Raw genomic sequence first — 27,563 nt, 5'->3', positions numbered from 1 at the left:
GAGGAAACTTAACCTAGAGAATTTCAGTGACTTGCTCCAAGGCACAGGGTGGCTCATTTGTCAAACAGGAAATTATTTTTGAAATACCAAAAAGTATGAGAAAAGCAGTTATCTAAGAAATTCTGTGATAAAGTCTTTCATAAGGTGAATAATCCTTTGATAATATGCATAATGATTCTCCAGCTGATATATTATATAAGTCCAGATTTTGTTTATGGGACTTCTTGAAGCAGAACTTGAAGAAACTTTTACCATACATAGTATAGACTAAATTTTTTATCTTTAACCCAAAATTTGTAAGCCAATTCCCCTTTAGGCTTACCTTGTATCATACTCCTAAGACAAATTGTCCTTTTCCATAAGACCTTGTAGCATTCCAGGGTTGCTTGAGTGAGAAACTGATTTTACCATTGATGATTTAGAAATGTTCTGCATATCTTCTTTGTGGGGAGGGGAATAACTCTGAAAATAGACTTTGTAGTCCAGGTGTTTACTTCACACAGTAGGTATCTGCTACTGGAAAGACAGTTCAAAAATATGCTTCACTGTTGAAATTTAATAATGAACTTTGGCAGTCTTAATGGCACTAAGATCTGGTATGGAATTGACACTAGATGACTATGGAGATTTCTTTAAAATCCCTACCTTAGCCACTCACTGAACTTTCTCATGTTAAGAAGAAACAAAAAAACTTACTGTTTTTTGATAAAATTCACTGAAAAAACTGGAAAAACAAAACAAAACAAAACCAAAAGAATAAAAAAACCACTCAGTTTACCATCAAGAGATAAACACTAATGTTTTGATGCATTTACTTCCAGTATAGTAAAATAATGGGTGATTTTTATTATCTTCTTAGTACTTTGTAATATCAAAGAACACACACACACACAAAGGATATATGTGAACAAGGTTGAAATAGTACTGTTTATGTAGGTTTTATCTCACTCTACTATTTAAAATGATATTTTGACAATTTACCCATTCTTTGTAAGCATGATTTAATAAAATTGATGTTTAATTTTTAATTTCATGACTGCACCGTGTTTTTTTAAAGTAGCCTCTAATTTTTGGACAGTTAGGTTTTTTCTATTTTTTACTATTGTAAATAATGCTGTGTATTATCTTTGTATATAAATTTTTGTCATCAGTGCACATTATTTCCCTAGGCTTAGTTATTAAATGTAAAAGCAAGTGGCCAATATGAGAATTCTTATGTTTTTCCATTTGTATTACTAAATTTTTAGGGGAAAGTTTTAAAAGAGTTCTCACAAGTCTTTTAAGATTTTGTTCCTATGCAATTACTGCATGTGGGGTGGGGCAAGGGCCTTTATTTTGGAGATGGATGGTAAAGGCAAGTATATTAATGCTATTGCATAACCCTTATTTGTCCTATAATAATGTAACAGTAGAGTTGGTCACTTAAGACTTGTCAACAAAGAATGCTGACATATTGCTTATGAACAGAGAAAGTATCATTATGGAGAAACTACTTTTATATTCTAACTGAAACCAGTAAATGTTATGCTTTAATCAAGTACATTGAAATAGCAGCCAATAGATTCATGTTAGAGTATACTTTTCACCATTTGTGTGTGTTTTATGGCAAGTTTAAAACTATTATGGTAATCTATAAATATTTATTGAGTCCACTTAGAATATTAAAAGGGTGAAAATAACATGAAGTAATTTTATTTGATTGTAAAGAAATTTAGCTCTTTGAAAAAGCATGATGATGTTAATTTTAGAGGGCTTTTGATGTGGCACCTTGGTTTCAGACTTTTCATGATCTGCATGGAAAGTAGATGTCAGGGAAAGGGAAGTTAGTACTTATTACATGCCAGATAGCTTTCATTAGCTATGTCTGTAATTGCTAATTTTATCTTCCTTAAGATTGTTGTCAGTGTTTTTGAAAATGTTTATTGATTTCTTAAAGGTGGTTTGGTATGCCAGTTCATCAATATCCCAATGAGAAAAAAGCTTCAGGATCTTAGCAATATTCAAGTTAAATTAATTGAAAATATCAATAGTTTATAGAATATTTACTATGTTCAGGAACTATCTCATAAAAGAGAGTTCTAGCACAACAAAATTATTTGAACACACTCTTGATTTTCATTATGATGAAATCCTCCATACCACAAAACTGTGCCTTTCACAGGCAAATAGTTATTAATATAAAATAACTGATCTTCAATTAATACACGACAAAGAAGGCAAGAATATACAATGAGGAAAAGACAGTCTCTTCAGTAAATGGTGTTGGGAATGGTGGACAGCTACATGCAAGAGAATAAGACTGGATTACTGTCTTAACTCCATACACAAAAATAAACTTGAAATGGATTAAAGACCTAAATGTAAGGCATAAAACCATAAAACTCATAGAAGTAAACATAGGCAAAATCTCTGGAACATAAGCATGAGTAATTTTTTTTCTGAACACATTTCCCTGGACAAGGGAAACAAAAATAAAAATAAACAAGTGAGACTGCATCAAACTAAAAAGCTTCTGTATAGCAAAAGAAACCATCAACAAAACAAAAAGGCAACCTACAGTATGGGAGAATATATTTGTAAATTATATATCTGTTAAGGGGTTAATGTTCAACATTTATAAAGAACTTAAATGACTCAACACCCAAAAAACAAATGACACAATTAAAAAATGGGCAGAGGAGCTTAATAGACATTTTTCCAAAGAAGACATACAGATGGCCAACAGACACATGGAAAGATGCTCCACATTGCTGATCATCAGGAAAATGCAAATCAAAGCCACAATGAGACATCACCTCACACCAGTCAGAATAGTCACTACTAAAAGACAAGAAATAGCAAGTGTTGGTGAAGATGCAGAGAAAAGGGAGACCTCCTACACTGTTGGTAGGAATTTAAATTGGTACAGTCACTATGGAAAGTGGTATGGAGTTTCCTCAAAAAAAGTAAAAGTAGAAATCCCATTTGACCCAGTAATTCCACTTCTAGGAATTTACCCAAAGAAAATGAAATCTCTGATTTGAAAAGATATATGCAGACCTATGTTTATTGCTGCATTATTTACAATAGCCAAGATATGGAAGCAACCAAGTGTCCATCAATAGATGAATGGATAAAGAAGATGTGGTGTAGATACATGATGGAATATTATTCAGCCATAAAAAAGAAAGAAATCCTGCCATTTGTGACAACATGGATGGATCTAGAGGGTATTATACTAAGTGAAATAAGCCAGGTGGAGAAAGACAAATACCATATGATTTCAATTATTTGTGGAATCTAAAAACAAAGGACAACAGAATAAACAAAACAACAGTAGACTTATAGACACTGAGAAGTGACTGGTCATTACCATGGAGGAGGGGTTGGGGAGTGTGGGTGAAATGGGTGAAATAAGTGAAAGGGATAAAGAGGCACAAAATCTTAATGATAATATAAATTAATCAAGGGGATGGAAGTGCAGCATAGCAAATACAGTCAATAGTTCTGTAAAATTTTTCTATACTGACAGTAACTACACTACTTGGGGTGAGGATTTAATAATGTATATAACTGTTCAATCACTGTGTTGTATATTTGTAACCAATATCATACTGTATATAGACTATACTTCAATAAAAATATATACAAAAAAAGAACTGACATCTTTGGATTTGATGCACTTCTTTTGTCACTTTGATTATGTATCATGTATCAGTACAAGTAAAAGTTTCATTTAATTACAATAAAGGTTTTTTCCTAGAGTAGTATCATACTAAATATTTCATCACATTTTTTTTCAAAGCGTGTTTAATTTGAAATAGTTACATGGTTTATTTTAAGTATGTAATATTGTCTTTGATTATACTGAAAAATATTCTAAAAGAAGTTTATGATGATTAAGTTCATAGCGCTACCAGCTAAAGTTACAAAATGAGTAGCCCCATTAAAAAAATTACCTTTCCTCATTATTTATCTTAATATTGTATTACTTTGCTTTCAAAATTCTACAGAAATTACTTACCACCTTTGTATATAACTCAAAGTCAGAATTACATTTTAATGTTTGGAGTAATTGGTCATAGATATTATGTCACTTTGACTTTTAAATTCTTTATTCATAAATCTTTATGTGCTCTTTTTATAGTTACCAGAGTATTCCCCACCAAACCTGATTTATCTTTAATCTATTTTTTTTTCTCCTGGGCACAGGTAAATCACTAGGTCATTTTGCGGGGATGTTTAGCCTGAGATATATTTCAATCATTTGCTTTCGTTTTCTCTGTGTTATAACTTGCACAGTTGCATCCTTCTGTAATAAATTTCTCCAATGGATCAGAAATACTTTTTTTTCACAGCAATTACATTTTTATGATTGCAACTGTTGGCATTTGCACTTTATCACTTCCAAGATTCAAGTTGGGCAATGCAGTGCAGAAAGTGTTTTTGCAGAATTGTGATTAAAATAATTTATATCTCTATGTTGTATACTCTCTGAAGGACATATAAACTGCTCGATCATGCTGCAGTCATTATATAATGGGACCATCTCAGTCTTATTTGCCACGAAATATTTGCTGTGTGTCAGATTCATGGTAAATGTGAAGTAAAAGAATTGACTTAAAATTCTTCAAGATAAAAACAACAACAAACTCCTTATAATGTGTATCCCCTGTAAAATTTTTTTGGCAAAGGTTTTTTTTGGCAAGTGTATTTTTCAGTGTAAATATATCTTGTGTCTTCAAGAGGTAAGTATAGATTTAGATCAATATTAATGAACATTATTCCTTGGTTGTCACTGCTGACTCTTGTAGGGGCTCTTGGTCTTTTCTCAGTTTCACTTCCATAGTGTCTTCCATCTATTTCTGGGAGTCCCTCGGGGATGGCTTTTATGTACTCTCTAATACTCACTGGGCCTAGGTTAAGAATATCTGCCAACCCTTCTATCAGTCAGTATAAGCTAGGTCATGCTGTGGTAAGAGGCGCATCCTCAAATCTCTGAGGCTTAATGAAAATTAATTTCCTGTGCAAGCTACATGTTCAGTGTGAGTTGGGTAGGAGTCTGCTTGGCACAAGTACTGAGCAACCCTGGCTCCATGCCAGTATTTGCTTCCACTGTGTAAGAAGGGAAAGACAGCATGATGAATCATGCAATAGCACCTGAAATGTCCACCCAGATGTGACACATGTCAGTTCTCCTCACATTACTTTTCTCAAAGCAACTAGTGTGGTCAGTGTGGCTGCTGGATGTGTGATACTGCCCTGTACCCAGGACCTGAGAGTATTTGTGAACAGCCCCAATAACTACTCCATTCCCATTTTTCTCCTTTCTAGGTGTCCCTTTTTTGTTAAGTCTCCATCTGCTGGTCACAGCTGACTTGATCAGGGTGGGTAACTTAGTGACACTCAGTTGTAAGTCGCAAGAAGCCTGTGAACAGTCTGGCATGAGAGCTTTGCCTTTGGAGTTGAGGTGGGCTGGTTCTGTTACCATCCTTTCTTTGGGGAATTGACAACAGAGTTAAGCAATAAGTACCTAGGGTTAAATAGTTACATTATTTTCAAGGCTAGAAGACACACAGAAAGAGACATGGAGAAGGGTTCTAGTAGAGCAGTTTTCCAGTTTGGATCCACAACTCCTGCTGCTGAGGGACAATAAAATTACCTTGTTACCAGGGCTTTAATGTATCCTTTCAGTTTCCAAACCACATTCTAGTCTGAGAATTACACTAGCCTCTGTGGGGGCTCTCTGTTTCCTGTTCCCTTGAGCACTGATCTTGTAGGCCAGATACTTGTCTTCTTTATATAATCTAATTCCCTAGCCTCCTACCTCCTCGTAAATGTCTGAAAGTTCAAAATAAGTTCCATTAGCAGCAGCAATCCAGGGTTACTATAATCACCTTCATTACTTATGCTAGAATGGAGATTTTCCTGCAAAGCCTCTCTTGTGCTCTTCCCCTCATTTCTAAATTCTAGAGTTTCTGAGGTATAACTACACTGCTTCCAAAACTATCTGCCATGTTTTCTATTTTGTCTGGCCTCATGTTGCTGATGGTGGGCGTAACTGCCAGTGATGCCCAGGGTGCAACTGGAAATGGACATGCCAAGGCAGTCATGTCCCAGTGCCCTCCAAAGTTGCCAGTGCTCAAGGTAGCAGAATGGCTGTGGGAGCCTCCAGAAGAGGGGAGAATTCCTCTCTTCCCAACTGTGCTTCACTCTGTCATATGGGTCCCAATGAATCAGTGCTTGCACCTCGAGTTGCACAAAATTCCATATGAAAACAGCTTTCAGCTTCTTTCCTAATCCCTCTCCCTTCTCCTGGCCAGGGTCAGACACAGTTCAAGCAGTCATTCTTACTCCAAGCATCATGTGTTTCTTTCATGCCTGACTCCTATGCAGAGCTCTCTGCCTCACACCACTCTCATAAAATTTAATTCTCTTCTCCTTTGGCCAAGGAAAAAAAAAAAAAAGAAAAAAATACCCAATCATGAATATCAATTTATACAAATAGATGCCTAGATGCCCAAAGGGTTCATTTCCAACTGTTATACAGAGCTGATTGACTTTCAGGTAGTAGGCATAGAATATGCTTGGGCTTCTTAGTCTCCTAGAATGTAATTTCCTTTGTTTCTTTCAGAAAAGAATTCAAGTTTCATTTGTGTCTTTTTTCTGTCATTTCTTCAGGTCATTCTAAGTGAGCATAATGCCACTTACGTTACCTTGGTTTTATCTCTTCAGCTTTTTTTGTAGCCTTGCTGATATTCTATCAATAGAATTTATGTCAAAATTTATCTTGAAGTTTCCCAGGAAATCTCAAGGATAAGTGTGCACACTATCATATTCTTGTAAATTACTTCATAAGCAAATATTGGATTTTGACTATAAAAGTTAGTAAATTAAATGTCTTTTAAACTCTTATAGGCTCAAGGCTTAATAAGTATAAAGATGTTCTTTATGGTAGGATGGAGAAGTAAACTTAATTCTGCCTTAATAATGTTTTGAAGTTTAAGGTGATTCAGTATTGTTGAGTTGATTCCAATAAAGTGAATTCTTCAATTTCTGCATTCTTTTACTGCCAGAAAACTGCTTCCATGGCAAAGCTGTTAGGCTATAGTATTCCTTGAGAAACAAATAGTTGAGAAAAAGGAAGCCACTCTTTAAATTAAGATAAGGATAAGAAAAACGAATAACTAACTGATTAAAATACTGTACGTCCTGCAGGACTGTGAATGGCTGAGCCTTTAAGGGATGCCCCCTAGACCAGAACTGGGAGCTTTGAGGTTAGTTGTGGGCAGATGTCAGTCTCTACATATGTTTCACTTCTTCTCAGCTTGCTTCCTAGGCCTTTTACTCTGTCAGACTGATTTTCTTTCTACTCACTCCAGCATCGCTACCCTGTCCACCTACTATCCACTTTCTCTCTGTTAATACTTTTATCTTTCAGCTGCATCTCATCTTTTCTTCTACAAATTCAAACTGATCCCACAGATATCCCCTTCTAACTAAACTGTGAAATAAGATCCTTTTCTTATAACTGATTCCATAGGCAGCCAGGTGGTACAGTCTGATAAGGCCAGGTCCACCTGCCCTTTTAGTTGAAAATGCTAGATTGATGGGAACAACTGTGGTTCAGCTGGCTGAATTAAATGATCTAAGAGTCCATATCTCCCAAGATGTGGTCATTTTCACTGCTTGGGTATAATTCTACCCATTCATAGGACCCCCTGGACTATTTCAGAACACTCACGCTTGTCTCAGGAGATACTGCTGCAAACTGGCAGCTCCGTGACTCTAGACCAGTGGCTGGCAAACTTTTTTTGTATATGTCTAGATAGTAGTTTTGGCTTTGACAGCCATAGGGGCTCCATTGCAACCACTCTGCTGTTGTAGTTTGAAGCAGCAGTAGAAGATATGTAAAATGATAGAGCTGTGTTCCAATAAAACTATTTCTAAAAACAGAAAAGGGGCCAGATTTGGCTCCAGGTACTTAATTTCCAGGTCCCTGCTCTAGAGTGACTGTTTTTTTTTCCGGGGATACTCTGCACTCACTGGTTAAGGAAGGGTAAGAAATGGGCAATATCCCCCCCCACACAGTTGGGAGTCCCTGTGAGATAAATCATGATGGAATGGTTTACATCCAAGTCCTGTGACAGACACACATGCCTAACTTGGGGGAAGAGTGCTATCTAGGCAATTCAGAAAATTCCTGTCACTGTTGAGATCCTGTTAGCCCAGTGGTTTTCAACCATGGCTGCATATTAAAGTCACCTGGGGAACTTCTGAAACTCCTTGTGCCCAGTCCACACAGGAAACTAATTAACTTGATCTTTGCGGAGTAAGACTAGGAAGTAATTTTAAAAACTCTCCAGTGTGACAATTGCTGTGCTGGGCACAGTCAGCCAGTATGGTTCTGCCTTTTGGCCCAAAGCTTGCCCTAGAGTGGGCACTGTTCTTACATCTTTTTATTGGATGGTGCCCATATGAAAGGGGGTAACCTCTTGCATCAAGTCTCTGTAACATGCTAAGTCAGTCTTCCTGGGTCTCACGAGGGCTATTAGTAGCACCTCTGGGAAAATTGCAGCTGAGAGGTGTGGATAAAATGAGTTCCTGTGGCCAGGATTCTCACCTGGCCATGGTTGACTAGCTCACTGCACACCTGAGGGCAATACATGGCTGTTGACTCTATTAAAAGAGCTCCGCCCAGTGCTCTGGGCACGACAAGGTGGCAGGGCTGCAAGGCTGCAGGAGAGCAGAGTAGAGGCTGGAGTGGTGGCAGTGCCGAGGACAGAGACTGAGACAGCTGCGGGGGTGAGGAGGCCTGGACGCAGAGACCAGCTTGCTGCATGCAGACTGCCCTGGAGGCGGACGGGATTCTAGCCCTTGACCTGCCATCAGGAGGGTAAAGCTTGGTATAAACCCTTTTACCCGCAATGTTCGTTTGTTGCGGTTCGGTCTCAGCGAACCCAGAGTAAACTTGCTGGGGATGAAACCTCCAGCAAGATCCCATTGCATCTTGGTTTTGGGGAACTCTGCTTGAGGTGGAACTGAGGAAAGACATGCCCACGGCACAAGTCTGAAATCATGGTGTGTCGTCACATTTCATGAAGTTTACATTTACAGTCACCTGTACCACTTGAGGAACTTATAAACACCCTGATAAGCCAGGCCACACTAAGGCCAATTAAATCAAACTCTCTGGAGTGGGACCCTATTAACAGTATTTTTAAAAAGCCTCCCAGGTAATTCTCTTGTGCAGCCACTGAAGTAGGACGTGGCTGCCACCAAAGTGTTGTCTGTGGGCTGGTGCGGAGCAGTGAGGTAACTAGGAATGGCCAAACCCTGGTACTGGTATTGTTGCTCTGCAACTGAGTCCTTGAAGGGGCTGCCCAAGGGTGATGTCCTGTTGCCTGGGACCTGTGCGTGTCTTATGAAGAGGATCTGCCTCTCTCGTACCGTGATTTAGGACTAGCCGCCCACGTACCCTTACCTCTCCAGGCCTGTGGTCTCATGCCAGGTGATCTGTAACACCCAGAAAGGGTTTGGGGTAATAGGAAGCATGACTTGAGAAATGAAGATTTTTCAAGAGCAAGCGCTTCTCCTTTGGGATGTTTGGAATCAGGACACAGTGTTCTAATCTAGACATGATTTTTTATTTCTAGGAAAGTTACTTAACCTTGTGATAGCTGAATTTGAAGATTATATATATATGTACGTATATATATACACATACATACACTATGTGTATATATATATATGTATATAGTATCACAGTACTGAATGCTCTAAAAATTAAGGCTTAATAATTGTGGTTTATGATTTTCAGATGAGTTTTTTTCCTTTTAGGAAACAATTTGCATTCTCAGTCCTGATTCTCAAAATACTGTAGTTCTTCAATTTAGAAAACGTTTTCCCACATTCCCCACCTCACATTTTTAACATTTCTGAAATTAGGAAGCATCTTACAATGGATATGAATATTTAATGTAGTTTTCCTTTTTGAAGCTTGCAAGAGGTAACAAATTTACCCACAGTCCCTTTTGGTTAATACTCAGTCTCTTTAGATAAAATATCAGAAATGGGTGGTTGGGTGGCGATGTTGCTTATGTGACCTCCTGGGAGTGGGAGGTGGATCTTCAGACCCTTAGTGCCTATTGCTTCTCAATGGTTAGTGACCTTTGAGGGGTGACTGGTACCCTCCAAAGCCATTTTGTGGGCGCCTTTGTGCACTTCCTGATATAGTCTATGGCCGATAGAATTTGTGGACTGCTCTTTGTCATCTTGATCAGGGCCCATGGTTCTCCCAGATGCCTTAGCCTCAACTTGGCCCTCAGTGGTGCTTCAGACCCTCAGGTCCCAGGTACATGCTCCATCAAGCATTTGGCATTATCTGTTCTCGGCCTCTGCTGTACGATCATCTTGCTCCTCCCCATGTTGGGCTTAGGGCACGCCCACCAGTCTTGAACTCAGCCACATTTTGATTGTTCTTTAAGGTATCTAGGATGGTAGGGTCTTATCCATTGTCCCATGGGAATCAGGAGTGGCTTAGGAAAGCTGCCCTTCCTTCTATCTATTTACACTGCAATGCCAGCATTACACTGTGGTCACCCCAAAATTTGTGCAGAACAGCTTAAGAAGCAGTTTTCTTCTAGAGTTGCAAAGATAAAGGGAGCCAAAGTCCCTCTGTTTTAAGTATTTTCCCCTAATAGTGCTTATAACACAGTTCTCCAATCTGGATGAAGCTCAGAGAGGGGAAATAAAGATAGGTATCTTCTTTGTTTTTCTTACATGTGAATCCTTTCTTGGGGCTAGGTAAGGCAAGCTTCCCCTTTTTTCCCCCAATCTGACCAGATCTTTCTCATAAATCTTTATAGTCTGTCAGATCTGGCCTTTGGGAACAGAATGGGAATGAAACGAATTTAGAAAATGATTTTTTCTTTCTCTAATGGCTTTCACAAGTATTTTTTCTTAAGACCTCCAGAAAGTCAGCTTTGAATCTCAAAGATAATCAGTGGTGTCTTTGTTCTAGCTGTTCTCTCCTTCCCTGGAAAAATAAGCCTTATGGCTCAGCCTTGGATTTGGAAGGTTCAATATTGACAAAATATTAGCCACATTTACATTCTGAAAAGAAGTGTTTAATTGATAGTATGTGTTATAATTCATGGTATTTTAGATTAGGGGACTATTATACTATCCCAATTTTTGACAAAGGGATTTTGGGACATTAAATGTCAAGTGCTGGTCAATAATATTCAAGATTGGTGACTAATACTTAATTTTTACAAAAAAATTGAGGGAAAAATGGCTTAATTTTAAAAAAATTCTTAATTTCTTAATTTGTCAAAGGTTGACAAACATGGTGGACACAACCTAATCAATTTTCTTATTTTCTTATTGAGGTGTAATTACCACATAAGATTATATTAATTTCAGGTGTACACATGAGTTGATTTTTGTACAGATTGTGAAATGGTCACCCCAATTACATCTTAACATCTGTCACCATACACAGTTATAAATTTTTTTTGTAATGAAAACTTTAAAAATCTACTCTTAGCAACTTTCAAATATATAATACAGTATATTAATGATAGTCACCATGCTATACATCACATTCCTGTGAATTATTTATTTTATAACTGGAAGTCTGTACCTTTTGACCCCCTTCGTCCTTTGCTCCCAAACCCCTACCCTCCTTTCCTGACAACCACCTATCTGTTCTCTGTATCTAGGAGCTCAGCTTTTTTTTGGTTCCACGTACAAGTGAGATGATATGGTACTTTTCTTTCTCTGTCTGACTTATTTCACTTAGCATAACGCCCTCTAGATCCATCCATGTTGTCACAAATGGCAAGATTTCCTTTTTTTGTATGGCTGAATAGTATTCCATTATATGTATATAATATGTATGCCACATCTTCCTGTGCATTCATCCATCAATGGCACTTAGGTTGTTTCCATATCTTGGCTATTGTAAATAATACTGCAATGAATGTAGAGGTGCACGGGTGTTTTTGAGTCAGTGTTTTCATTTTCTTTAAATAAATACCCATAAGTGGAATTACTGGATCAAATGGTAGGTCCATTTTTAATTTTTGGAGGAACCTCCATTTCTGTTTTCCACAGTGGCTGCACCAATTTGCATTCTCACCACCTGTGCACAAGGATTGCTATTTCTTTATATCCTTGCCAACACTTGTTTTCTATCTTTTTGATAATAGCCATCCTAACAGTTGTGAGGTGATACCTCATTGTGGCTTTGATTTGCATTTCCCTCATAATTAGTGATGTTGGGCACTTTCATGTCCCTATTGGCCATATGTATGTCTTTGGAAAAATGTCTATTGAGAACCTCTGCCTGTTTTTTAATTGGATTGTTTATTTTTTTGCTGTTGAGTTTTATGAATTCTTTGTATATTTTGGATATTAACCCCTTATCAAATGTATGCTTTGTAATTTTTTTCTCCCATTTGCCATTTTGCCTTTTCAGTGTGTTGAACATAAATAAGGCCTTTGCTTTGCCTAATCAATTTTAAACTCAGTATCCACATTTAAATTGCTTCTGTGCTGTATTCAAGCCACATTTGTATTGCTTTAAAATCTTGACATAGAGGCCTACAAATATAGTCACTACTTGCAGTGGTCTTTCTTTTTTTGGTTAGGGTATTTCTATCTTTTTTTAAAAAAATTGAAGTATTGTTGATATACAACCTTATATTGGTTTCCTATATACAACACAGTGGTTCAAGTTACTCACATTATTAAATCCTCACCCTCACTAGTGCAGTTACTATCTGTCAACATAGGAAGATATTACAGAATCATTGGTTTATTCCTAGGTATTCTTTTTGATGCAATTCTAAATGGAATTGCTTTCCTGATTTTCTGCTAGTTTATTGTTAGTATATAAGAATGTAACAGATTTTTGTGTATTAGTTTTGTATCCTGCAACTTGTTCAATTCATTTATTCTAATAGTTTTCTGGTGGAGTCTTTGGAGTTTTTTTTGTGTTAATATCATGTCATCTCCAAATAGTGACAGTTTAACTTTTTACCAATTTGGATGCCTTTTATGTTTTTGTGTTGTCTGATTGCCATGGCTAGGACTTCCATCCAGTACTATGTTGAATCAAAGTGGTGAGAGTGGACATCCTTGTCTTACTCCTGATCTTAGAGGACAAGCTTTCAGCTTTTCACCATTGACTATGATGTTAGCTGTAGGTTTGTTATATATGGCCTGTATTACATTGAGCTATGTACCCTCTATATGCATTCTGTGAAGTTTTTATCATGAATTGATGTTGAATTTTGTCAAATGATTTTTCAGCATCTGTTGAGATGATCAGATGGTTTTTATCCTTTTTTTTGGTTAATGTGGTATATCACATTGATTGTACCATCCTTGCATCCTTGGAACAAATCTCACTTTGTTGTGATGGGTGATCCTTTTGATGTATTTTTGAATTTGGTTTGCTAGTATTTTGTTAAGCATTTTTGCATCTATGTTTATCAGAGATAGTAGTCTATAATTTTCTTTTTTTATAGTGTGTTTGATTTTGGTATTAGAATGATGCTGGCTTCATAGAATAGTTTGGAAGTATTCTCTCTGCTTCTGCTTTTTGAAATACTTTAAAGATGGGCATTAGCTCTTAAATGTTTGTTAGAATTCAGTTGTGAAGCCATCTGGTTCTAGAATTTTGTTTGTTGGGACTTTTTCGATTATCAGTTCAATTTCATTGCTGGTAATTGGTCTGTTCAGATTTTCGGTTTCTTGGTCAGTCTAGGAAGGTTGTATTTTTCCAGGAATTTTTCCATTTCATCTAGGTTGTCTAACTTATTGGCATATACTCTTTCATAATATTTTCTAATAATTCTTGGTATTTCTGTGGTATCTGTTGTGACTATTCCTTCTTTGTTTCTGATTTTGTTTGTGTGCTCTCCTTTTCTCGGCAAGTTTACCTAGGGATTTGTCTATTTTGCTTATTTTCTCAAAGAACCAGCTGTTGGTTTCATTGATATTTTTTCTGTTATGTTCTTCTCTATTTTATTTCTTTCTGCTCAGATCTTTATTATGTCCCTCCGTCTAACTTTGGGTTTTACATGTTCTTCTTTTTCTAGTTTCTTTAATATTAGTTTAGACTGTTTATTTGGGATTGTTCTTGTTTCTTGACATAGTTTTGTATTGCTATATACTTCCCTCTTAGAGCTTCTTTTGCAGCATCCCACAAATTTTTGGACCGTTATGCTTTTGTTTTCATTTGTCTCCATGTATTGCTTGATTTCTGTTTTAACTTGGTCATTGATCCATTGATTGTTTAGAAGCATGTTTAGCCTCCATGTGTTTGTAGGCCATTTTTTTTTCTTTGTGTAATTTATTTCTAGTTTCATACCATTGTGGTCTGCAAAGCTGCTTGATACAATTCCAATCTTTTTGAGTTTATTGAGGCTCTTTTTGTGGCCTAGTATGTGATCTATTCTGCAGAATGTTCCATGTACACTTGAGAAAAATGTGTACCTGCTGCTTTTGAGTGGAATGTTCTGTAGGTATCTGTTAAGTCCATTTGATCTTAATGTATTGTTCAATGCCTCTGTTTCCTTATTTTCTATTTGGTTGATCTATTAATGTGAATGGTGTGTTACAGTCTTCTAGAATCACCATGCTGCAATCTGTTTCCCCCTTTAATTCTGTTAGTATTTGTTTTACATATTTAGGTGCTCCTATGTTGGGTGCATAGATATTTATAATGGTTATACCCTCTTGTGGACTGACCCCTTTATCATTATATAATGTCCTCATCTCTTGTTACTTTCTTTGTTTTGAAATCTATTTTTTCTAAGTACGGCTACTCCTTTTCTCTCCCTATTATTTGCATGAAATATCTTTTTCCATCCCTTTACTTTTAGTCTTTGTATGTCTTTAGGTCTGAAATGAGTTTCTTGTAGGCAGCATATAGATGGGTATTGTTTCTTTATCCATTCTGCCACTCTGTGTCTTTTGATTGGTGCATTTAGTCCATTTACATTGAAGGTAATTATTGATGGGTATGTACTTATTGCCATTTTCTTATTTTCTAGTTGTTTTTATAGCTCCTCTCTGTTTTTTTCCTCTTTATACTTTTCTCTTTTATTTGATGGTTTTCTTTAGTGTTGTTATTGGTTTCCTCCTTTTTAATTTTTTGTGTATCTATTATAGGCTTTAGGTTTGTGGTCACCATAAGGTTCAAGGATAGCTTCCTGACTATATAACAGTCTGTATTAAGTTAATTGCCCTATTTCAAACACAACCTAAAAGTACTTCTTTTTTCTTGTTCTTCTTCCTCCACACTTTATCTATTAGATGTCATACTCTGCACTTTTTGTGTATCCCTTGACTGATTTTGTGTCTAGTTGATTTTACTATTTTTGTTTTGTTTTAACTTTATACTTGCTTTGTAAGTAATTGGTCTAGTACAGTTACTGTGGGTTTATTTTCCCCAGTGAAAAATATTTAGACTTAAGAACATTTCCATCTACAGAAGTCCTTTTAACATATCCTGTAAGGTCTGTTTAGTGGTGGTGAATTCCTTCAGCCTTGATTTAGCTGGAAAATGTTTAATCTCTCCTTCAGTCTTGAATGATAACCTTGCTGGGTAGAGGATTCTTGGTTGAAGGTCGTTTTGTTTCAATATATTAAGTATTTCATGCCACTCCCTTTGGCCTGTAAAGTTTCTGCTGAGAAGTCTACTGATTGCCTGATGGTGTTTCATTATAAGAAATTTTTAGCCTCTCTCTAGCTGCTTTCGGTACTCTTTATCCTTAATCTTTGTCATTTTATTCATTATATGTCTTGGTGTTGTCTTCCTGGGGTTCCTTTTCATTTCATTTCATTTCATGTCACATCACGTCATGTCACTTCACTTCATTTCATTTTATATTTTATTATTTTTATTTTTGCTATCATTAATCTACAATTACATGAAGAACACTATGTTTACCAGGCTCCCTCCCTCACAAAGTCCCCCCCCCACCCCACTACAGTCACTGTCCATCAGCATAGCAAGATGCTGTATAATCACCACCTGTCCTCTCTGTGTTGCACAGCCCTCCCTGTACCCCCCACAACACTATACATGCTAATCGTAATGCCCCCTTTCTTTTTCCCCGCCCTTCTGGGGTTCCTTTTGTTAGGGGTTCTCTGTGCTTCCAGCACCTGGATGCCTTTTTCCTTCCTCAGATTGGGGAATTTTTCAGCAATAATTTCTTCATTGAGACTTTCTACTCCCTTATCTCTCTTTTCTCCTTCTGGGACCTTATTATGCAAATATTGTTTCATTTGGAGTTGTCACATAGCTCTCGTAGCATCCTCTCATTTCTAGAGATACTTTTTTCTTTTCGTTCCTCAGCCTCATTGTTTTCCTGTTCTCTAACTTCCATCTTATTGTCACCTCTACTTACAGCAATCTATTTTCATTCCCTCCATTATATTTTTCATTTCAGATATAGTATTCTTCACTCTGAGTGGCTCTTTGTCAACTCTTCTCTTTTTTGAAGTCCTCCCTGAGATCTTCAATACTTATCCACAGATCAGTGAGCATATTTATGACTCTTACTTTGAAATCTTTATCAAGAAGATCTGTGATCTCCATTTGATGTAGCCATCTTTCTGGTGTCTTATCTAGTAGCTTTGTTTGGAACATATTATTCCTCTGCCTTCTCATTTTGTCAGGGTTTCTGTGTTTCTTCCTTTGTATTGGGTGGATCTGATGTATTTCCTCATCTAGAGATTAATGACTTTATGAATAAGGTGTCCTATGGTGCCCAGATGCTCAAGACTCTTTCCTCTCCAGTGCCTGGTTCTTCTTTGCAGTGGAGCCCCAAATGCTGTTGGTGGGCAATGGGCAGAGCTGTGTTTCTGTTTGTTTGCTGGCAGTGGTGTATCTGAGTCCACTGAGGTTGGCAGTTTGCCTCATCAGGCTCTTTGTACCTTTGTGATCAGGTCATTGGCTTCTGGGATTGTTGTGGGTGGGGCCACCTCTGCCTGCCCAACAATTTTGGCTGGTGCTGCTGGGTTAATGTGGTGGTCTTGTGGCTTTGGGGTGGGTGCATGGCGTGGTGAGTTGCACAGCAGAAGGGTGCATAGTCAGGCAGTGGTGGTGAGTTGCACAGGGGCAGCAGCAGCAAGTAGCTCCCTGGTAGCGGCAAGGTGTGCAGCATGGGTTTGGCAGCCATGGGGAGGAAGAAGCACTTGGAGCTGATTTCTGCAGGCTCCTCTCTAATTGAGCTGAGTTAGGGCTGAGAAATCTGGGAAAAACTCCCTCTGCCTGCCATATATCAAGTCTGACTCTGTTTGGCTGAGTGGGCTGGTATACCAGTGGTGTGCAGGGAAGTGCCTCAGGGCTGAGCCAGGAGCAAGGGGGATGGAGAGTCTGGGACCCAGTGAGTGCCAACCTGTTGGGCTGAGGGAGGTTTGGGGAGTTAGGGGGTTATCATTTATCTGTCCTTTCTCCTGTGGAGAGAGCTCTGTCCAACCCTCACCCCTCTGACAACCCTCTCTCACCCCTCTCACTTGCAGGGAAAACTTTCAAACTGCCTTCTCTGTTTTGGGTCTTAGCGGGACTGTCAGAACATGTCTTTCCTCCACAGACAGCTGGAGTCTCAGCCTTCCAGAGTGTTGTAACTGTTCCTGGCGTCCAGGCCCGCTACTCACCAGAACCCGGTGTAATGTGGACTATGCTTCAAGAGCAGATCTCCAGGGCCAGGTGTGCAGAGTTCCTGGGCTCCTGTACCTTCCCTGCTCTGTTCCTCTTCCTCCTACCTGTGGATTGGGACATGGGGAGAGCTTGGGTCCTGCTCCATCATGGCTCTGCAAGTTTGCCCTTCTCTGTGTGGTCTTCTCTTCTTTCCCAGGTGTGGGTGGTCTTTTCTGCAGTCTTCAGGTCATTTTCAGGGTTAGTTGTATTTGCTGTAGTTGCTTCCTTGCTGTGTGTGTGTCAGGAGGTTTTCACCTTGCTTTCCTACTCCATCATCTTTTTTGCCTCCTCCTTCTGTGGTCTTTCTTAATGTTTGTTATCTTTTATTCACACATGATGAGCAGGTGATTATATATATTTTCCATGGACATCTTCAATAAAAATGAATATTGTGTTACAAGAGAACAGGAGTAAATTTGATGGGAAAAAAGGTAGATGGGGGAAAAGTGAATCTGGCAACAGATGGTGGGAGTCGCATGCAGATAGTTTCATAAGATTGTGCTGGGAAAGCATATTGGCATAGTTTATTCAACTTTATGGTTTGATAGGGTTATAAATGATTACTATACAAAGCTGGAACTCAGAAATGGGGTTATAACCATATCCTATCATCAGTCATTGCTGGAAGTGGAATGCTAAGCTAGATGGACCAAGGGACCATGTGAACATGCTTAAACTGCTATTTGAGAGGTCAACTCATTCTTTATTTTAGGGCCAGCTTTGGTCGATAGGATTTTTTCCTTCTTATTTTGGTTCCTTCAAACAGTTGATGGTCGTTGATGGAAAATTATTATCTTTTGCTTTCTCTTGCTCAGCACTTCTTGGAATCAGCACACTACTCTAAACTATTGATTATTGATTCACCAGAATGATTAATGCTTGATTTAGGTGTAAACAGCAGCATGATTGTAATTTTTCCTTGGTTTGTTTAATTCAGTATCTTGGTAGTTTTTCACTGCATTTTTGGAAACGTTTGTAGAGTAGGAGACTGTGATTAATATTACATTTTTTACTAATGCCTAAATTTGTCTCTGAATTGTTGCTCTTTATAATGTATGCAAACATCCTTTCTAAATAATAGTTCCATTTCAAATGGCAAAAGCCACATATCCTAGGATGAGTAGGTTAATGGTCAGGTTTCTGAAAAATAACTACCCCTAAATTTCGGGGTTCCCAAAGCTCAGACCTGTAACTTCCCTAATCATAGTTTGTTTTTAGGACATATCACCCAGCCTCATGATTTTAAAAAATAAATACCATTTTCAAATATCTTTGAAATTTAATAAGACCAGCAAAACCATTGATGTGTGAATCATTGAAATGAAAAATGTAAGCTATAAGAAACATGTTTCCAGCCTTAAGTTTCTCAATTCCAGAATTGTATACTAATCCAAATTTAGCAATTCTAACAGGCAAACTTAACATGCTTAAAGCTCAATTCTTTATTCCCCTTTCTCGTCATATCTACTTAAGTATGACCTCCATGTATCTAGTTACTCAGCCCGAATGCTCTAGAGTCATCTTTGACCCCTTATTCCTTTCATAACTCATATCCAATCATCAAACCCTATTGACTCACTAGAATTACCAGAATTGTGCCACTTCTTAACAATTCCACCACTGCATCCTGGAACTCACCAGTGTGGTTTCCACTTAGGCTGCTGAAATAGCCTCCTAACTGCTTTTCCTCCCCCTGACCCAGTCCTTGCCCAATCTCTGGTCTATTCTCTAAGAACAGCCAAAATTGTCCTTTTAAATTTTAGGTCAGATCATATTACTTTCCTGTTCTAAAATCTTCAGTAGAATCTGAAGAACAGACTTGAGAGTGTTGGTGGTGATTTACAAGGTTCACGCAGTTTGGTGCCTGAATGACAGCCCGACCTCTTCTCTTATGCTCTCCCCTCATTCTGCAGTTTGTGCATTAGGCTACCTGCTGCTTCTGGAACCCACCAGTGAGGCTCTTGTTTTTGAGCCTTGCACTTGCTGTTAACTGTTTAGAATATTTCCAATAGGTATTCAAATGTCTGAGTGTTCTACTTCCTTGGGGTCCTTCTTGCTAATAAGAGTGGCTTTCTCTGAAAACAAATCTAAACTAGGCCTTCCCCATCATTCATCTCTTCCTTCACCCTTCTTTACTTTCTTCATAGCCCATGTCAATACCCAGTATTGTGCTGTACAGTTACTTAGCATTTGTTTATTTTCTGTTCCTCAGGAGAATGAGGCTCACTGCCATATCCTCCTGGCACAGTGCAGTTGCACCATCAATATTTGTTGAATAAATGAATGGTGGCAGTCAGATTTGTTTGTTCTTGGGTGGTAAGTAGCTAAGTAAAAATGAGAAGAAACTAATTCTTGATATTAGCCTCCACATGTGGTTTTATCCTACCTATGTTTAAGTTCATATTTTTTCCAGGAATGAGTAAATGCACTTCCTGGCTTAGAGTATTTAGCTACTGCTGTTTTTGTGTTTGACATGTGCATCTCTTTGCTTTGCCATGCCATCTGTGTGGCCCAGAGGGCTGGTAGAATTGGAGAGGGATCTACATGTGCCTTGTTATGTCCCTCAACAGCTCCAAGTAATGGCTCATGTTAGCAGTGGTTGTCAGTCTAACAAATAAACTAAACCCTAAATTATATTTAAAAAGGTGATGACTGTTTTGTACTTTTGCTATCATTTGTGGTGAGGATTGTTATAGGCTGAACTATGTCCCCCCTCCAAATTCATATGTTGAAGCCTCAGTGCTCCGTGCCTGAGATTGTGCCTGTATTTGGAGATAGGGCTTTTAAAGAGGTAATTGAATTAAAATGGGTCTTTAGGGTGGGCCCTAATCCAGTGTGGCTGGTGTTCTTATGAAGTGAAATTAGGACATACAGAGAGAAACACCAGAGATGTGCGCACACAGGTGAAAGTCCATGTCTCAGTGAGAAGGTTGCCTCAGAAGAAACCAGTCCTACAGATACCTTGATCTTGGACTTCTAGCCTCCAGAACTGTGAAAAAATGAATTTCTGTTGTTTAAACCACTCATTCTATGGTAGTTTGTTATGGCATCCCTAGTAAACTAATAAAAGGATTAAGAAAATGAAAATCAGTAATAAAAATTTTATGCCTTCTCTTTTTACTTATGATTTGAAAATGAATTATATGAGCTACTTTTTTTCTGGCAAAAAGGGCTGACTATAAGTATATACTTGATTTGAGATCACTTGGAACTGATCAGACTCAAGTATACTATAGGAATGGAGATTTGTTTATTCAGAATTTACAAAAATTTGCTTTTCCATGATACTAGACATGGGAAAAGACAAAATATCATTAAAAAATTCCTTTTGATTAAAACTACTATGTGCTACCACTGAACTTAAATTTTAATTTTGGCTTAGCCACTAGCTCTCTTTGTGTACAAATCACTCAACATTGTGGATCTTGGTTTGAGGACTCTAAAATCTAGAATTTCATTTATCTTTTCACTAAATTATTTATGATTTATTAATTATTTCTGATATGCTGTTGTCTGGGCTTCAGGATGAGTCAAGCATAGACCCTACCCTTATCAGGCTCATGGTAAAGCTGCATGGGAGGCAGTATGTTAACAGCTAATTACAAAACACTGTAATGACTGGTGTGAGACATACATACAAGCGGTTGTGATGGGAGGGAGTTGCTCCAGGTTGAGGATGCCAAGCGTTTCCTTTTCAGGGCCTCATAAACAGTTTGTGGTCAAACTTCACAAATGGAAGCTGAAAGTGAAAATCTCATCACAAGTGAGATAATAAGTTGCCTCATAAACCATGCTTTAGACCTTATCTTGTGGGCAGCAGGGAGCCAGTGGAAGGTTTCAAGGTTGGACAAATGTGTCAGACCTGCACTGCAAAGAGATGGCTCTAATGGCAGTATGGGGTGGTGTAGAGATGTGACGAGGGCCCAAATTAATGCATGTACTTTTCATAATGAATGAGTGGAGGATGGGGCTGAGATGGAGGAGCCCTGTTTCTGTGTCATGGAGGATGGCTTGGAGAGAAGGCAGGTTGGGCAATACTCCAGAGAGCAAATATGAGAAGCATGGCTGGGGCATGGACAGGAGGTGACAGAAACCAAAGCTTTAAAAGAGAAAATGTAAACAACCTGGAGAGGTAGGTGAGAGAAAAGGAGTAGCCCAGATAACCTCTGGGTTCTGGCCTCAGGTTAAAGGCGTCAGTCCCCGAGGTGACCAGTGCAGATGGAGGAGAGGCAGGTTGACGGAAGGTTTCCACTTTGGGCATGCTGTGTTTGAAGTGGCTGTTGCCTATTGTACTAAATAGTAACTCTTTCCTTGGTTTTTGACACATTTCATATTTAAACTACAGTCTATCTCCTAGCCTTATTTCTCACCCAATTGCCAGTTTTTTACCCCACAGTCTACCAAACTTGACTGACTACTACTCTCAGACAAAAATAATTTCCATTTCTGCTCCTTTGTACGTGGTTCCTTCACCTGGCTCACCTTCCCCTGTATTTTCTTTGCAGAAAACTGTCTGCCTTTAAAGGGCAGGCAGAATCCCTAGCTAATCCTTGTGAATGTTTGCAGTCCCTTCAGCGCTTTGTCTGTGTAAGTTGTTATCATGCTGCCCCTTATATTGCAGCTAATTGTGTGTCTCACACAGGGGTTTACTCATCTTCATCTTCTAAATGTCTAAGGTATTGTTTTGAACATAAGTGCTCAATAAATGTTTATTGGCTTGAGATGAAATAAAGAAGACTGTAGTTGGCTTTGGAGGGAGTGTTAAATGTTAATTGAGGGGGTATGCGTTTTCTGAGTTTCCAACTCTGTAACCTTGCCCAGTACTTTTGTAAATACAGTAAAGGTTGTTTTTGGTAGGAAATAAGGAACAGTTGAAATTCTCAATGACTTGAAGGGACCACCAACTCTCCTCAACACTAGATGATACCTTTTACTTTAAAAGATCATTGGTTTTACTTAACTATAGACAATATAATCTTTCTACCCTTTTAATTTCTTTCAGCACTCTGAAGTTCTTAGCTAATTAGCATGACTTATATTTTATTCCACACATTAAAATTAACTCAAGGAAGCAAAAGTTGCCCTGAAAGCTCCTGTGAGATGCTAGAGGGAGGTTAAAATTGAAAGTGTTTTAGCTAATAAACAAGAAAAGAGATGGCTGTTAACATACTCTTTTTATACTACAATGATAGTTAAAAGAAATTAGAGTTATGTTGGAGAAGAACATGATTATACATTATAACTGTGTTACTCAAGTTGGCTTTAGAGAAGACTTTACAAAGCTAGTGTCTGAGGTACTAAAGCAATTGTTGCACTGGAATGATCACAGCCTCACACCAATACTCAGCAGTGCTCCCATTGTGCATTAGCTTTGCTGTATAGCATACTGGCAGTTGCTGGCTTGACTCACTAAGCATATCAATTTAATTTTTAGTATCTCTGGAGCATCTAGAGAAGCACGCTGAAATTAGGAAAGATTAGGAAACCCCTTTTAGTACTCTAAATTTTAATATATAAATATTATATACCATTAAAAGTATACCTGATTTTATGGAATTTTGAATATTTGAAATTAATAAAGTAGAGGAGTTCTTTTCATATTACTTGAAGTATCTAATTTAGGACCATGTCAATGGGGAGCCTGTTCCTGTATTTATGATGTAGGGCTGACTATAGCCTAGCACAGATTTATAGACTAAAGAAGATTAAATGAACCCTAGCCTTTTAAGAGCCTAGACTCAAAGGTTTTCCATATGAGAGGGATCCCTGAAGGTCTAAGGAAGAAGGAAAGGGGAGGGTTACTCATCAGTGACAAAAAGGTTAGCAAGATATGGGCTTGGATCTTACATTAGAATCATCATTGCTGTAAATTCCAACTAAAGTTTTTGTGTTCCTTTAAAAAATATTACTGATTTTGTACTGAAAAGAAAATCAGGGAACATGAATAATGAATGACTTTACAGAATAACTTGAAAGCTAACTTTTACTAGTTGATGGTACTCCTTCAAGAAATGGGAGACTTTTTCAAAGAACACATGCGCTCCTGACCCTTGGTGAGACTCATCTGCTATTGTGAGTTACAGTCACTGATAGGAGTCATTTAGATCCGGTAGGTGAGTTGCGTAGGAAAAAAAGGTTTAGCTTTCTTTTTTCTCACAGTATTACCAAGCCATATTTACCTTCTGAAATGAAATGAATCATTGAAAGTGTCACTTGACTTCAGTTTAATCAATATTAAATAACTATATGGTATTTTGAAAGAAGACATAAGTGTAAATGAGTATAAAATTGAATAATTTGCAAATTGCATTTTTTTTGGTGGAAGCACAATGTTCTTACACAGTGTTCTTTTCATATTTCTCTGGCATTTATTGTAAGGAACAAAGCATTTCTGGAATGCTCATTTTAATTTCAAAGCTTAGGCTATTCTATGGAAAACATTTGGTGCATGGAGGATCTGAACAATAATAGAGGAATGTTCAGTGGGAAGCGTCATGAATTGTGGCATTTAAAATACATTCTGAAGGAATGTTTTATACAATGATACTTATTCATTTTAAACAAAGGTTTTAAACTAGGTGCTATAACTTGTCTTAATCAGGACAAATGTCTTTTAACTCTTGATATATAAATCAGACTGACAGTAGTTAGATATTTGCCTTTTGGAGTATGTGAAAACACATGTAATAAATGAAGCATACTATCATCTTTTATAATGCATGATAGACACACGTGACCCTATTTGGCTACTTATAAAACATATAGAGTGTGCTTTGTTTACTGATTTCATCACATTTAGCACCGGGGACTCCTCAAGCAAGATAAGTGTAGATCCAGAGGGAATGCCATTGACAAGGATCCCATAGCAGATTTTCTGGTCCATGTGGGGAAGGGGCTAGAAAATACACATTACTTATCAACCAATATTTGTGTCATGTTAAGTGTTTTACAAAACATTTTACATATTTAACTTTCAGACAGTGTTATGGGATGATATGATTGTTCTTATTTTCCAAGAAAAGAAACAAAGGCTTGCTAAAGGCACTGAACTCTGGGTTTTGAACATGAGAATAAAGCAAACTAGAATAAAGCAGAGGGTCTATTAGATGGGACAGATGGTGGAGAGGAATAGAAAGGCAGACAAAAAATGTTTTTGTCTATATATTTTCCAGCTTTGCTTATGAAAATGGTAACCAAATTTTGTTATTGAGATCCAAGGTTTAATGAAGAAATGGATATTTTTACAAGTTAATTTTATGAGATTTTGTTTCCAAATATGGATGCTTAATTTCCATCTCCAAATAAGGATCTTATCATGAACTTTTTCTTATTTTAAAAGTAATACATGCTCATTATTAACATATTCAGGTAATTCAAGATTGGACATTAAAAGTCCCTCTTTTCAATTATCCTGTTCATTAAGCCATATATGTAGTGCATGTTTATTGAACACATACTCTGCATTGTTCTGAGTGCTGGAGAAAAAGCACATTTCCTGCTTTCATGGAGATTACATTTTAATATTGGAAACATGTAATAAACATAAGAAAACAACTTAGGCTCTGTCAGTGGTTTGAGGAAATATAAAATGGGGTGAGGTGACAATAAGAGAGGGTGGAGATGGGGGTGGTCAAGAAAGGCCTTTGCAGTAGCCAAAATATGGACAATCTAAAAAAGTCCATCTACAGGTGGATGGATAAAAAAGATGTGGTACATATACACTATGGAATATTATTCAGCCATGAAAAATTATGTAATCTTGCCATGGAACATAAGAGGGTATTATGCTAAATGAAACAAGTTGGACAGTGAAGGACAAGTACCATATGATTTCACTTATATGTGGGATCTAAAAAATAAAACAAATGAACAAAACTGAGAAAGACTCATAAACACAGAAAATAGACTCATGGTTATTGCCAGAGGGGAAGGGGGGAAGGTTGGGGGATTGGGGGGACTGGTGAAGGGATAAAACAGTGAGAAAGTTTGGTATCTTGATCAGGGCTATGATTACTTCAATGTATACACATGTCAAAATTCATTAAGCTAATTTACTAAGATTTGTGTATTTTATTGTATGGGCCTAAATTAGAAACAGGAGTGACAACAACCAAAAGCCCATCACATGCATCAGCAGGCCTAAAAAAAAAGGCCTCTTGATGGGGGACTTTGAGCAGGACTTGTTTAGGAGGCCAGCTAGTTAGGGGAGAGTGTGGGAGAAGGTGAGAAAGGTTACAGAGGGCCGAATGTAGGTCATAGGAAGGATTTGTTTTTTGTCCTGCTGAGGTAACCACTATTTTATATGTCTCAGGGTGGATGCCCCCACTTCTCCACATTAATAATGTCTATTCTCAACCTGAATAGACTAATACTGACTTAATAGTAATTATTTATTTTTGCTTCCCTCTTAATATAGATTGCTGGCTACAAAATGATGTAAATAATTATTATGTGTGTATATATATGTACAGCTGACCCTGAACAGCATGGAGGTTTGGGGCACTGACCCTTTGCATAGCTGAAAATACACATATAACTTTTGACTCCCCAAAACTTAACTAATAGCCTACTGTTGACTGAAAACCTTACTGATAACATAAAACAGTCAATTAACACATATTTTGTATTTTATATGTATTATATACTGTATTCTTATAATAAAGTAAGCTAGAGAAGTGAAAATGGTTTTCAAATTGTCACAAATCAAATTTTCCAGTGGGTCCAGTGTGTAAGTGGGCCCATGCAGTTCAAACCACATCGTTCAAGGGTCAACTGTATGTATATTGCTTTATTCCAATAATAAAACTTGATGAGATTTAATCTCTGTGTCCTCCCCACCCTTCTTCCCTCCCTTTCTTTAGTTGGGAACCCCATGGTGGTCGATAATACTGCTCTAGGTGCCCTTACTTGGCTTTTGGGGATGTACCAGTAATAATGGGAATTGAATCACGTCGCTATGAAATACTTCATTATGTTCTGGGCTATGATACTCCACAACTGTGTTCTCACGGTTTGTCTAATGAGTGACTGTGTTTCTCCGATTTTAGGTTACTACACTTGTAAATTGTCCCCAGAATCCTTCCAACAGGAAAAAAGGACGATCAAAAAGAGCCAGAGTTCTTCTAGATTCTGTGGCGGAAGCAACTTGGAATTTATTAGACAAGGGAGAGAAGATCACCCAGGAAGCCACAGTGTTAAAGGAAGAGCTGACTGCTGCACTTGAGGAGGTTCGCAGAGAAAGTGAGTGCTCTAGTTTTGATTGGAGCAACTGCACATCCTTAGGGTGTTAGTTACTAGATTAGATTTGTGAGTGTTTTGTTTTTGTTGACTTGAGTTTGTCCTTTACAGAGCTCCGGGGAGCTGGGCGTGGGAGGCGGAGCGGTTCATCAGCTCCAAGCCCGGAGTCCCCCTCTTGGTTCTTCCCTCTGGTTGTTCAGTCCCTCCAGGCAACTTCTTCCCCTTGCCATGCTGTAGTTTATTCACGATAAACAAGTGTGTCCTTTTTTGTCATAAAATATGAGAAATGACTAATTAGGCTGAGGACATATTACCCCATACATAAATAAATTATTAAGTTCCTTATAAACAGTTGGGAGGTAGGAATTTCAGATCTGACCACCTCAGAAATACATCTTTTTTTTTTTCCCGATTTTCTGGAGATTTAATTTCCTAAGCTTAAGAAATGCCATGCTTAAGCTATGCATAACTTGTGTTGCTGGTGTTAATATTGCATAATAAAAGTGTATATTTCACCTTTTGATGTCTTCACTTTCTTATGATAGTGTCACAGTTTTGTAATGAATCTAAGTCATTTATAGGCTATTTTTAAAGAACTGCTCAATATTCTTTTGTCATTAGATTG

The 27,563-nt window shown here is 37.7% G+C and overlaps 1 protein-coding gene across 4 annotated transcripts in view; it reads left to right on the top strand.

Moving 5' to 3' along the window:
• Positions 1-27,563, top strand: part of CTNNA3 (catenin alpha 3) — a 1,667,940-nt gene that overhangs the window by 70,323 nt on the left and 1,570,054 nt on the right. For all 4 annotated transcript variants that reach the window (XM_057505911.1, XM_057505908.1, XM_057505909.1 and 1 more), the window contains exon 3: positions 26,749-26,941. In XM_057505911.1, the coding sequence (XP_057361894.1) occupies positions 26,749-26,941 (193 nt within the window). The remainder of the gene's footprint in view (positions 1-26,748; positions 26,942-27,563) is intronic.

Source organism: Manis pentadactyla, chromosome 8 (genome assembly GCF_030020395.1).
Source record: "Manis pentadactyla isolate mManPen7 chromosome 8, mManPen7.hap1, whole genome shotgun sequence".
Taxonomy (NCBI): domain Eukaryota; kingdom Metazoa; phylum Chordata; class Mammalia; order Pholidota; family Manidae; genus Manis; species Manis pentadactyla.
Note: the sequence above shows the minus strand (reverse complement) of the source record. Positions and strands in the feature narration are given on the sequence as shown.